The following is a 14,824-nucleotide window of genomic DNA, read 5'->3' as shown; positions in this document are numbered from 1 at the left end:
AATAGTATAACATTGAATCCATTTTGACAATTACAATAATTCTTAATCATTAAAACAATACTGTATGCTAAATAGTCTTCTTACTGTTTGTCATCCTGCAATGTAGGAATATACAAATGGATTATGGGCTGGCGTTCTGAATTTTGGATGGGATTCTTAACACGCCTGGTGATGGAGAATGCTAAAAGTTATTATCATGCACAGAAGATGCTATCTAGTGCTAAACTTATTTCACCTGTTTACTTTATTTTAGGAGGAAACAGTAGTGAACAAGTAAGTTGATTTTTATGAATTTGTTTATAAAGTGTTGCCTGTGAAATATTAACCCAGTGAATCATTATGAGCTTTATGAATTTAGCATTAGTAGAGGCATATGATGCAAGAAAGCAAGCTTATATAGCATCAACAAAAAAAAAAAAAAACCTTCCCATTCACTCCAGATGCGTTCCAATTTATTTAAGTTGTTGGCCCCCACTATGGCCGATGAAATTTTGTTCCACCTATCAACTGCCCGCTATCTAAAGGCAAATTTCCACACATCTATTCAACAATTGTCTTTCCTCATTTTATGTCCCTACAGGTGAATAATCTGAGCAAGAGGAACAATTCCATCAGCATTGAGCTTGTTCAAATCATTCAAGGCCTTATACACCTCAACCAAATCATCTTGAAGGTGCCTAGTCTCCAGATGCTGCAATTTGTAGAACTTGAGCTTTTCTTGGTAACAGCAACCATTTGTTCCAATCGCCAATCTCATTGCCCTTCTCTCTAGTCATTCCAGCAGTTCTACATCCTTCCTAAAATGAGGCCTCCAGACCTGTATGCAGTACTCAAGGTGTGGCCTGACCATTGCCTTATACAAGAGGACAATCACCTCCTTATCCCTGCTAGCAAAATTCTTGTATATCATTGACAAGACACCAGGAGCTACTCTTGCAGACTGTCTGCACTGCTCAGAAAACTTTATATCTGACTACACAATTAACGCCAGGGCCTTTTCATTCTCCACTACCCCGAGTGTAGTACCACACAGTTGGTAAGTTACTCTGAGGTTACTGCTACCCATGTGCACTACCTTACATTTGTCAATGTTAAACTTCAGTTGCCACCTCTCAGCCCATCTGCTGAATGTTTCTAGATTCTCTTGCAGTAGTGTACTGTCATTAACAACCCTACCAACTTTTGTATCATCTGCAAACTAGGACATTAACCCTGATACACCTTCATCAATATCATGATAAATACAGAAAACAACAAGGGGCCCAACACTGAACTCTGGGAGACTCCACTAATAATTAATATTAGTCCATTTAGAGCATTCCATTGATTACCACTCTGTCTTCTCCCACTCAACTATCCTCTTATCCATAGCAGCAACTTGCCTTTAACTGCTCCAATTTGTACAATAGTCTTCCATGTGCAACAGTATCAAAAGCTTTCCTGAAATCCAAATTTAAAAATTTATGATACTAATCATAAATATCAAAATTTATGATACTAATTTTGATATCATATCCAAGTATATGATATCAAACTTATTTTTTGCATTTAGTTGCTTTGTGACCAATCAAATTTTTGTATCCAATTGTAGTCCAATTTTTGTATCCAATCAAATTTGTCATGCAAGACTTCCCCTTAACAAACCCATGCTGTGTTTGAACTATAACTGCAGTATTGTCTAACTGATCCTGCAGTACTTCTTTAACGAGTGACTCCATTATTTTTCCTGGTACAGAATTTAAACTAAGAGGTCTGTAATTACTTGTGTCACCCTTTGATCCTCCTTTGTTAATTGGGGACACATTTGCACATCTCCAGTCCATGGGGACCTCCCCTGAGTCCAAAGAAGCTTTCATAATTATGACTTAGTGTTTTCTTATTTCCTTTGCTGCTTCCTTTAATATAACTGGATAGATCCCATCCACTCCTGGTGCCTTTCTTATGTTCAACTTGAATAATTTCTCCTCCACTTTGCTTTCAGTTATTAAAAAATCATTTAGCTCTCTAGAGTTTGATAAGCTTCTGGCCTCCACTTCCATACGAACTTTCTCATGTGTGAATGTAGATGCAAAATGCTCATTCAGTTTGTCAGCTACCTCAGCAGTATCATCAATAAGTGAACCGTTGATATCAAATGGACCAATTTGATTTATCTCTTTCTTTGAGAGTTTACATAAGTAAAGAAGTCTTTGCCAAAGATTTCTCATAATCTGCCTTCATTTGCTTAACCTTCTTTGTGATTTGATTACAGATAATCTTATATCTACTGTAGCCTCCTGTGTCCCTTGATAATTTAATGTATCCTATGCATTTTTCTTCTCTGCCACGAGTCTCATTAACTCATCTGCCATCCATTTAGGCCTAAATGGATGGCAGATGAGTTAATGTTCAGACCTTGAACAGTAGGGACGAAAAGTTGGGACGAAAAGCCTAGTAGCTTCCCAGATTATTTCCTTGCATGCTTCCCATTTAGAATTTGCTGTTGTTAACATCATCAGTTGGTCCCACTGTGTAGAACTTAAAAAAATCTCTGAGACCACTGTAGTCACCTTTACGAAAGCAAAAACCCATCCCTTTATCCCTGATGGTAGTTTACATTTTTAAGTAAATCCCACATCGATACACTGTGCTCACTGCCACCTAGTGGTTCCTTTATTTGCAGATTCTTAATGAAATCTGCTGATAATCAAATCAAGAGTAATTACTCCCTCTAGTTGCTTCTCAAACATGCTGCTGCTGTAGAAAACAATCATCCAATAACTCCACAAAAGCCTTGCAAGTGTTGGGACTGACCAATCCCCTAAGTTCTAGTCAATATCTTGGAAGTAAGAATCCCCCATTATAAGACTGTCTGGTTTACTGGACAATCTATTTCTCTGTACAGTTGTTCATTGTACTCATCAGAGTCATTAGGCCTATAATATACTCCTACTGTCAATTTTACTTTCCCTCTGCTTATGTCACATGAAACTGACTCAACATTGTACTCTCCACCAATATCAACTGGATGCACTTTCTTAAATTTTGTGTTTTTTAATTAACAGCATAACCCCTCCTCCCTTCCTATCCTGTGTTTCCTTTCTGTATACATCTTACTCCCCAAATTTGAATTCTGCATTCCTTATATCCATGTGCCACCATGTCTCTGATATTTCAGAATGAACACTGGTTGTGAAAGTTCATTTTTATTCCTTTACACAACCTTCCTCTTAAAACTGCTAAATAAAGTGTTAAGTTTTGCAGGTGCCCAATTACTTTAAAAAAAACAAAGAAGCCAAGCCTGAAATGTGTAGTTGTTACTCTTTGTTTTAGCAGGAGAAAAAGCACAAATTTATAGTTTTCTGCTCAATTGTGAAGATTGAGTTCTGCTGTTTTACTTACTGATAGGGGCATATGGGATTCATGAGAATGTGAAGTGCTGTGACTTATTGCTGCTCTGTTGAATTTTTCAGAAACTTCTGCAGACTACTGCCAATTTGCAAATGAAATTCAACTAATAATTAATTTTTAATTGATAATACAAATGTATCAACATTTCATACCCCACCCTGTATGAGCCTATTCCTTTTCATTCATGTTATTGTTTCTGCATAATTTTGATTTTTTTTTCCTGAAAAATCAATCCTTACTAAGTAATAGTGTGTAAGAATTTGCAGTATACAAATGTAATTTTAGGATTCTTCATTGGTGTTTAAATACAAATGAATGATTGCTATATTATGTTTGCTATTCATGTGACTAGAAATAAGGATTCATGAAACGAAATAACAGTGAATTTTGTAAACCAGCACACTTTACACATTCATATTGCGTTTGTCTTGAAGAATACATGCAAAAAATGGTGGCATTTCTCTCCTTATAAGATGTTTGCTGGAGTCTTCCTTTTTCTGTTTTTGTAGTCGCAGAATTTAAACTGCGAAGATAATGCAATAGCCTTAATTCTCACAGTAGAACAAACTAGCCTTTGCAATGGTTGCCCTGCTTTCAAACAAATGGCTTTTTTGTCTCATCTTTTAAAAGATGAGACACTAATGACAGCTTGTTTCAGAACCAACAAATGTCATGAACTGTAATGTCATTTTTAAATTCATACCTAGTACAGTATCAGCCAGAATATCAATGAATGTGCTTAAGAGGAAAAAAATACTTTCATATCAGGAGATAAGAAGAAACCTATTCTTCTTAAAGAAGAGTTATAACAAGACATTTGCAATCTTTACATGATATTTAAGCATGATGAGCAATTCAGAGCAAACTGTGTCCACTCTGCTTCTTAAGTTATTGGAAAAGCTGTTGCTCCCAATTCTAACAAACCAACTTTGACTACTCAAGCAGTCAAAATCCAAATTTTCTCCAAAATTGTTCAACATTTACAAACCTGCTGGCAGTAACCAGTTCCATTCTGAAAGCTTTTAATGCCAAGGCAGAAATGGCATGTGTTGATCTGGAGGCAGCTTTTGATAGTATGTTTCGCCACTCTTCTTCAACACTTCTACAACTTTAACTCAGAAGTGACGGCAGGTTGCTGCCTGACATGTGTCTGCCCCATTGATAATGTTCAATGATAAAAAATCTAAAACTTTTCTACTTTTCTAAACATAGGAAAACTTTTGCCGCAAATAGTTTCTGAAGTGATTTTTTTTTTTTTTTTTGGTTCTTGTGAAAGCTTCAGAAATTGTGCATGAGAACCTGCCTCTGTCTTTACAAACCTCAAGGGCTCACATCTGATGAGTATGGGATTGGCACACCTAGGGTCCTGAGCTGGATATCATCATTCGTCTCTTTCTTGGTGATTCCCTTCTACTTCTCTCTCTCTCAGGATAACTCAGATTTTTTTTGCTGGTGCAGCATAAACCTCAGGCTTCCTTGCACTGCTTTAGCATTAGCAAAGGCACATGATGCAAGAAAGCAAGCTCATATAGCATCAGCTCAGCAAAAAAAAAAAAAAACTCCTTATTTCGCCCATCCACTCGCGCCAAATGTTTGTCCAGTTCTGCCTTGAATCTATTTAAGCTATCAACTTCTACAACGGCAGAGGGAAGTTTGTTCCAGCAATCAACCACCCGCTGGCTGAAGGCAAACTTCTGCACATCTATCCTACAACCACCCTTCCTCAATTTGAATTTATGCCCTCTCTGGTGATTATTCTGAGCAAGAAGAAGAAGAATCCCATCAGCATTGAGCATTCTCCAACCATTCAAGGCTTTATACACCTCAATCCGATCACCTTGCAGGTTCCTAGTCTCCAGACACTGTAATTTGAAAATTTAAGCCTTTCTTCATAAGAGCAACCCTTTGTTCCATTCACTAATCTTGTTGCCCTTCTCTGTACTCGTTCCAACAGCTCTATTTCCTTAAAATGAGGCCTCCAGATCTGTATACAGTAATCAAGGTGTGGCCTGACCATTGCCTTATACAAGGGGATAATCACCTCCTTATCCCTGCTAGAAAAATTCCTGTATATCATTGACAAGACACCATGAGGTACTCTTGCAGACCGTCTGCACTGCTCAGAAAACTTCATATCTGCTTGCACAATTACCCCCAGGTCCTTTTCATTCTCTACCACTATCAGTGTAGTACTACATAGTTGATACGTTACTCTGGGATTACTGCTTCCCATATGTAGTACTTTACATTTCTCAATGTTAAACTTCATTTGCCACTTCTCAGCCCATCTGCTCAACTTTTCTAGATCCTGTTGCAGCAGTGTACTGTCATTAACAACCCTGCCAACCTTCGTATCATCTGCAAACTTGGACATTAAACCTGATATACCATCATCAATATCGTTTATAAATACAGAAAAGAACAATGGACCCAACACTAAAACCTGAGGGACTCCACTAATAGCATTAGTCCATGAAGAGCAGGGTCCATTGATTACCACTATCTGTCTTCTCCCACTCAACCATCCCTTTATCCATAGTAGCAATTTGCCTCCAATGCCACACTGCTCCAATTTGTGCAGCAGTCTTCCATGAGCAACAGTATCAAAGGCTTTTCTAAGATCCAAATATATGATATCAAAGTTATTCTTTGCATCCAGTTCCTTTGTGACTACATCATAATATCCAATCAATTTAGTCAGACAAGACTTCCCCTTAACAAACCCTTGCTGTGCTGTGTCCAGGCTATAAGTGAAGTCTTGTCTAGATGATCCTGCAATGCTTCTTTAACCAGTGGTTCCAATAATTTCCCTGGAACAGAAGTTAAACTAACGTGTCGGTAATTAGCTGAGTCTCCCTTTGATCCTCCTTTGTGAATTGGGGTCACATTTGCACATCTCCAGTCCATGGGTACCTCCCCTGAGTCCAGGGAAGCTCTCCTAATTATGGCTAAGGGTTTGCTTACTTCCTTTGCTGCCTCATTTAATATAACTGGATAGATTCCGTCTACCCCCAGGTGCCTTTCTTGTGTTTATCTTCAACAATTTCTCCTCCACTTTACTCTGTTATTACAAGATTATCTAGCTTACTGCCAGAGTTGAATACACCTCTGGCATTTCCCTCCCTGAATAACTCCTCATTGTGAATGTTGAAAATATTCATTCAGTTTGTTAGCTACCTGAGCAGGATCATCAACAGTTGAACTATTGACAACAAGTGGACCAATCTCATTAATCCCCTTCCTTCTAGAGTTTACATAAGTAAAGAACTATTTGTAGTTTTTCTTTGCATCCTTTGCCAAAGATTTCTCATAATCTTCGCCTGCCTAACCTCCTTTGTAACTTGGTTAGAGACCAGCTTATATATATCATGGGCTTCTGGGTTACATGTTAATTTATATGTATCCCATGCATTTTTCTTCTCTGCCACTTGTCTAATTAGTTCATCTGAGATCTATTTAGGCCTAAATCTTGAACAATATTTTTTTGTTGGTGTGAAAAGCCTAGTAGCTTCCAAGATTAATTCTTTGAATGCTTCCCATTTTGAATTTGCTGTTGGTAACATCATCAGTTAGTTCCACTGTATAGAATTTAAATACTGTCTCAGACCACCGTAGTGTCCTTTATGAAAGCAAAAACCCTTCCCTTTATCCTTGATGGTAGTTACCTCTTTGAGTAAATCCCACTTCAGCACACTGTGATCACTGCCACCTAGTAGTTCCTTTATCTGCAGATTCTTGATGCATGAAGAATCACTACTGATAATCAGATCAAGGGTATTACTCCCTCTAGCTGCCTTCTGAACATGATGCTGTAGTAAACAATCATCCAATAAATCCAAAAAAGCATTGCTAGTGTGAGAGTAACCAACCCACAAATTCCACTCAATATCCGTGAAATTAATCTGCCATTATAAGAGTCTGGTATACTGGCTCACTCTATTTCTCTGCACAATTGCTCATTATATTGTTGATGATCCTGCTCAGATAGCTAACAAACTAAATGAATATTTTGCATCGACATTCACACATGAGGAGTTATTTAGCGAGGGGAAAGCCAGAGGTGTGTTCAACTCTAGCAGTAAGCTAGAGAATCTTGTAATAACTGAGAGTAAAGTGTAGGAGAAATTGTTGAAGATAAACACAAGAAAGGCACCTGGGGGTAGACGGAATCTGTCCAGTTATATTAAAGGAGGCAGCAAAGGAAGTAAGCAAACCTTTAGCCATAATTATGAGAGCTCCCTTGGACACAGGGGAGGTACCCACAGACTGGAGATTTGCAAATGTCACCCCAATTCACAAAGGAGGATCAAAGGCTGACACAAGTAATTATAGACCTGTGAGTTTAACTTCTGTTCCAGGAAAATTAATGGAGGCACTAGTTAAAGAAGCACTGCAGGATCATTTAGACAAGACTTCAGCTATAGCTCGAACATAGCATAGTTTTGTTAAGAGGAAGTCATGCCTGACCAATTTGATTGGATACTATGATGCAGTCACAAAGGAACTGGATGCAGGGAATAACTTTGATATTATATACTTGGATCTTAGAAAGGCTTTTGATACTGTTGCACATGGAAGACTGCTGCACAAATTGGAGCAGTGTGGCATTGGAGGCAAATTGCTGCTGTGGATAAAAAGGGGTGGTTGAGGGGGAGAAGACGGAGAGTGGTAATCAATGGACACTGCTCGCCGTGGACTAATGTTATTAGTGGAGTCCCTCAGGGCTCAGTGTTGGGCCCATTATTGTTTTCTGTATTCATAAATGATATTGATGAGGGTAAATCAAGCTTAATGTCAAAGTTTGCAGATGATACAAAGGTAGGCAGGGTTGTCAAGGACACTACTGCCTACTGCAACACTGCCTACTGCACTGCCTACACTACGCTGCTGCAACAGGATCTGGAAAGGTTGAGCAGATGGGCTGAGAGGTGGCAAATGAAGTTTAACATTGACAAAAGTAAAGTACTACACATGGGAAACAGCAACCCCAGAGCAACGTATCAACTCTCTGGTACTACACTGACAGTGGTAGAGAATGAAAGGGACCTGGGGGTGGTTGTGCAGGCAGATATGAAGTTCTCTGAGCAGTGCAGACGGGCTACAAGAGTAGCTCATGGTGTATTGTCAATGATATATAGGAATTTTTGTAGCAGGGATAAGGAGGTGATTATTCCCTTGTATAAGGCAATGGTCAGGCCACACCTAGAGTACTGTATACAGGTCTGGAGGCCTCATTTCAAGAAGGATGTAGAGCTGATGGAACGAGTACAGAGAAGGGCAACAAGATTAGTGAATGGAACAAAAGGGTGCTCTTACGAAGAAAGGCTTAAGTTTTGCAAATTACAGTGTCTGGAGACTAGGCACCAGCAAGGTGATCTGATAGAGGTGTATAAGGCCTTGAATGGTTTGAGCATGCTCAATGCTGATGGGATTCTTCCTCTTGCTCAGAATAATCACCTGACAGGGCATAAATTCAAATTGAGGAAAGACATAAGTAGGATAGATGTGCGGAAATTTGCCTTTAGCCAGTGGGTGGTTGGTTGGTGGAACAGACTTCCATCCCTTGTCGTGGAAGCTGATAGCCTAAATAAGTTTAAGGCTCAGTTAGACAGGTATTTTGAACGAACAGAGGGGTGAAGTGGACGTGTTTTTTTTTTTTTTTTTTTTTTGGCTGATGCTGCATAAGCTTGCTTTCTTGCATCAAATGCCTCTACTAATGCTAATACTCATCAAATTAATTAGGCCTATAACACACCCACTCTCATTTTTACTTTCCCAGTGCTTATGTCACACCAAACAGACTGAACATTGTATTGTCGACCCACATCAATTGGATGCACTTCATTAGATTTTGTGTTTCTTAACTAACAGCATAACCCCTCCTCCCTTCCTGTTCTGTCCTGTCTATCTTTATGTGCACATTGTACTCCCCAAATTCCAGTTCTGCACTGCTTATGTAGTAGTAGTAGTAGTAGTTGCATGTGATGCAAGAAAGCAAGTCAATGAGCTTATGCAGCATCAGCCAAAAAAAAAAAAAAAATCACACCATTCCCTCCAAATGCCTGTCCAGTTCCTCCTTAAATTTATTTAACCTATCAACTTCCACAACGACAGATAGAAGTTTGTTCCAGCAATTAACCACCCGCTGGCTAAAGGCAAATTTCTGCACATCTGTTCTACATCTGTCTTTTCTTAATTTGAATTTATGCCCCCTTAGGTTCGTAATCTGAACAAGTGGAAGGATCCCATCAGAATTCAGCGTGCTCAACCCATTCAAGGCCTTATACACCTCAATCAGATCACCGCGCTGGTGTCTAGTCTGCAGCCACTGCAATTTGCAGAACTTAAGCCTCTCTTGGTAAGAGGATCCCTTCATTCCCCTCACCAATCTTGTTGCCCTTCTCTGCACACGTTCAAGCAAATCTACATGCTTCCTAAAATGAGGCCACCAGACCTGTACGCAGTACTGAAGGCGTGGCCTGACCATTGCCTTATACAGAGGGATGCCTGTGTGACACCATGTCTCTGATATCCCAACAATATCTGCCTTTGATGTCTTGACTAGCACTTCAAGCTCATTGAATTTATTAACTATACTCCTAGCACTGGTGTACATGCACCTATTTCTACTCTTAGTTACCCTAACACAGTCCATGTATTTACTTGTTCCACTATAACTCCCAGCAATCCTGGAAATTCCCATTGTCTTGCTTTCCAGGCTGTTTCTCAATTGCATTTCAATAGAAGTAGTGCAAGAATCACTTTTACCTCTGCCAGTGGCTGCTGTTAATCTATTAGTCCTTGTATCCCCCCAAACTAGCAGTTTTCCGACCCACCTAACTCTGCCTCAATAGCATCAGCAAATATTCTGGCACCCTTTCTAATTAAGTGTATCCCATCCCTGTAGAAGCAGTCTCTCCTGTTAACAAGCACAGACCAGGCTGAGAATAATTCTACACCTTGAGCCTTGCACTATCTCTCTAGGGCTGAATTGATCAACAAAGCTCTCATCATATACTCCCTCCTATCATGTCTGGGCAGAATTGCAGACACTTTCAAATTCAACCCTAACTCACGGCTTTTTTTCAGCATCGTCTTGTACTTGTTAAATTATTCTGCCGGTCTCCTACTCTTAATATCATTAGTGCCAACATGTACAACAATATCACCCTTTGTGTCCTTAAAGTATGATATCTGCCCTACAACAGCATCAACCTTTGCCCCCTGGCAGACATACCCTGATCCTGTTCCATCTATCCTTTTTTGCACAATATTTCCTGTTTCCCTGAAAATAGAGACCAGCACATTCTGCCTTGGGGGTTGCCGCTGTGTTGTGTGATGTTCAAGTGCAAGCTCTGGCATTGATGTGGGCAGCTAAGAGCTTGATGGGTCTCTCAATTTAAACCCTTACGAGGGCATTCACCCTGTCCTTCAAGCTCTCATATAAGCCCATAACAATGCCGATTTTGCACCTGATTTCCTCACACTCCTTACATCATGCACACACACAAAGACAATCCCCTTGGCAATATCATGTTCCGTTCCTGATTGCTCCACAAGCAGTGCCTTTCAACAGACTGTGATTCAGAGGACAACTGCCCCCCTCATTTCTCCCCTGAGCCACAGCACTTCCACTAGTTTGAGCCTTTTGCTTTGCTGCTCTGGTCTGAGTCATGATTTCTATTCAAGTTCAATAAAATTCCAATACAAAATATAACCCTAAACCTATATCCCAATGCATTTATAACCTATATATATGTATTTTGGTATTGAATATTATCTCTGAATTACATTATGTGACTTTCTTATCCCCTGTCAACTTATATGTATGTATTTATGATGTTATGTTTGTAATAACTAGGTTGCTATATTTATTTAGTTAAAAAAAGTACAATTCAATTGACAATGAAATTTAATAAGATTAATAAATTTTACCGATTAATTGATACTACTATACTCGTTATCTCATTTTCTGTTAAATCTTACGCTATCTAGTTTTTCGTTAAACCTTACGCTAGCACACGATCTTATAACAATGGCCGCAAGTTACGAATGGTTAATCTACGGACACGAGGTATTATTTACTTTCCAAATTGTGCTATCTAAATTCAAAATTAACCAAGAGCTTGACTAGGTCTATAAGCTACTTATAGAAAATAATTTAATCTAACAATTAAGTCAATAAAGTGGCTAAGTATAATTAAAAACTTTGCATTTGCGGGAGCTGCAAAAACCTGTCCACACATGGATTTGATACTCTTACCGATACTAAGTAATAACCTACAAAAACTCTATCTAAATTCAATTTAAACTAAAGTATTGTTACTAGGTATATAAAGCAACTCTAAAAAATAAATTAATATGCCAATTTAAGTCAATAAAAAAGCAAAAAACTTCTCTATTTGCTGGAGCCATAAAATCTTTGCCTGTTCACATGTACTCTCGCACCCACACTATATGTCTAATAATAATAATAATAATAACAACTTCAGACAAATATGGCTTTTGCTTGAAGTGTGGCATGATACCGGACAAGCCCTGACACTGTATTTGTTTAATGTTTCGCGTTGTTTCTGCGGCGCCTCCGTAGCCAGGTGGGAAGGAGTATCAGTGCGTAGCACACGCTTTTTGATTAGACCGGATCAAAATACAGAGGATGCGGAAAGGTCAGGGAATGACCACCGCATATCCCGGAGCAATATGGCCTTAGCTGCTAATGCTCCTAAAAAAAAAAAAAAAAAACAATTAACAATAAAATAATAACACATTGTTTCCCATCTCCCACTAGAGCAATAAGCATCTACTTAACCTTTTTGTTTTTACATAGTAAAGACTATAACACAAAACGCAGTGCTCCCTTAAAATGGCCTTGTAGTATCAAATATATTTAGTGTTTTTTTTTTTTTTTTTAATAATAATATTTATTTACATAACAAGCATAAATATCTTTTAAACTTGAAAATGGAAGAGACTAAGAGTCTCATGTTTCTATTTTGCCTAAAACATTTTTTTTTGCTTTCAGCAGAATAAAATTTTTTTTTTTTTGAAAATAAATTATGTAAAACATACAGCATGTTTTAAACTTTCTATTTTAATTCGGGCTGAATTTAAACCACTCCAAATCTGCAATGATGTTTTCCCTGAACCAGCTCTCTCTCCCCACCTCCAACCTGTGTTATTGTGAAGGCATGCCACCACCAGTTCCTGTGATTTAGAGTCAGACAGAGCTTAGTGTCACTTTTGACCCTAAATGAACGTTTCACTCCCATATCGAGCATTTGCTAACCAGAATCTTTTGGATTTCCAGTGATCTGAGAAGTTTTTTACCATCACAAATGCTACCACTGTCTTGCTCCTTGGATACATCCAAGGATTCTTCAGTGGGTCTTCCCTGTCTAAACCCCATTGGGATAGAATGGGCTGTCTGTGCAGCTGTGAACACTTCAGGGTTAATATGAATGGTGGGTGTAACTGATGAATGTGTCATTGAAACAGTTTGGTGTGAATTTTTGTAAAATGCTCTCCTTGATGTTACCTGTTATGTGATGCCAAGAATTAAGTAATGATAAAAGATTAAAAACCTCAATGTATTCTCCTTCACACTTTGTTGACAGCTCCCAAAGTTCAAGTAATTTTTTAATGCTATTTAACTCTGCTGAGTGTGTTGAGTCACAGCTGCACAGTGCTTCTAAAGACAGAAATCTTTGTCAACATGATGGTTCCTTGAATTTGAGGAACAGAACGTAATCACAAGCACTCAATATCATGATTATGGGGGGGGGGGATGCTTCCTACATGTAACGAGTGAAAACGATTGTACAGACTGTTTGGTATTGAGGCCTTGCATTGTTGTGGAGCACACTAGCTCCCAACATCTATGCACACTTCTGACAAATTTTTGGGCATAATTTTGCATAACAGTTGCCAGTTACTATTCTTCTAAGTGGGACATGATCAGATGCAGTAATGCCCTCATAATCATAGACCATGATTATGATGACCATTTGTTTCACCTTTTATTATTGCTGGTAAAAGGGGGTATGTCAAAGATGGATGCATCCATTGAGCTGATTGTGACTTCAATTCAAAATTTCATGTCCTTCTTGTTGGTAACATGCCAGTAAGTGTGCTGCAATTTTTTTATATTTTGCTTATTGTTCATCTGACAGCAAATGGGCCTATCTGGTGGCAACCTCTTGTTTTTGTAACACCTCAATTAAAATCTGGTGAGCAGGTATTTTGGTATTCCAGATTCATTGGCTATTTCTTCACAGATCATGTCTCCCTTCATTCAAAATGGTGGTAATAATGACTGCTGATGTGTTGTCCATAGATATTCTTGGTGTACCTGAGCATCATATATCTTCAATGCTCGTCTGACCTTGATGAAACCTTTTGGACCAATGTGAAATTGGGATACAATCTACTGTTTATGCAGTGCATACTTCCCACAAAAATTCATAAAATTAAGTTTTGATTTTGATAAAAGATCTTTGATCTGAAAATAATCTAACCTGACCAGTATTACCATCCATTTTTTAGAAGCTCCTACACAAACATTCAATGCAAGAACTCTGTTTCAAGCACACTAATGTTGAGGTTAAACTTCATATTATCCCGATAAATCTCAGTCATGTGGGTGTATAAAGGTGAGGAGTACGTGTGCAGGGTGCTTTTTTTTTTTTTTTGATAACCTTCATGGTTCACACACGGAATTTGTTTTAAAAGTAAATCAAGAATGATCAAAGGGAAATGTGATTTATTATTAGAATAATTAACAAATAATACTTTATAAACAATGCCAGAGTGTTCTCTGTTTTTAGCAATACATAATTCACTTTTTTTTCATGTGAGTGATGCAAAGAGTTTGTCGGTACACTCCTTACTGCATTTTCAATGCTCTGCTGAATGTATAATGAATTACTCTCTTTAAGCTTTCTGCTTTAAGCAACACTATAAAAAGAAATATGGGGATATTAATTCAATAGACCAGCATGATTATTGGAATGGATTCTTATAATATGATTTTATCTCCAAAAAAACTTGCAATATTTTAGTGGTTAAGAAGTGTCGCATGGCAGTTTGCCCTATCATGTTGCAGCCAGGTATCCCTTTCATTTTCCTCTAGTAATGCAGTAAAATGCATTATGATTGCCTTAATGAACAGAAGTTGACAGTTTGTTCAAAAAATATAGGCCAACTATCCTTTGACAGATTTGAAGGATAGCTCGTAATTCATTTTCAAGGAAGATTCTCTTAAAGAACACCATGCTCAGTGGTATATGGCAGCGGTTCCCAAACTGGGGTCCGTAGACTATTTCCAGGGGGTCTGCGAAATGATCCTCTGGAACTGGTCAAATTATTCATTCTATGTATAGCAAATCGATCATAAATAAAGTTATTATTATATATTTTTGTAAAAATAAGAATAAAG

General features: G+C 38.3%; 1 protein-coding gene across 3 annotated transcripts in view; it reads left to right on the top strand.

The window, feature by feature from the left end:
* Positions 1-14,824, top strand: part of LOC150090911 (acid ceramidase-like) — a 243,837-nt gene that overhangs the window by 187,100 nt on the left and 41,913 nt on the right. For all 3 annotated transcript variants that reach the window (XM_090380629.1, XM_090380624.1, XM_090380616.1), the window contains one exon: positions 107-273. In XM_090380629.1, coding sequence (XP_090236755.1) covers positions 107-273 — 167 coding nt within the window. The remainder of the gene's footprint in view (positions 1-106; positions 274-14,824) is intronic.

The sequence above is a fragment of the Mastigoproctus giganteus genome, chromosome 1, assembly GCF_048544385.1.
Source record: "Mastigoproctus giganteus isolate SK-2022 chromosome 1, ASM4854438v1, whole genome shotgun sequence".
NCBI classification, from domain to species: Eukaryota; Metazoa; Arthropoda; class Arachnida; order Uropygi; family Thelyphonidae; genus Mastigoproctus; species Mastigoproctus giganteus.
The sequence above is the reverse complement of the archived record's forward strand: the minus strand, read 5'-3'. Positions and strand labels throughout refer to the sequence as shown.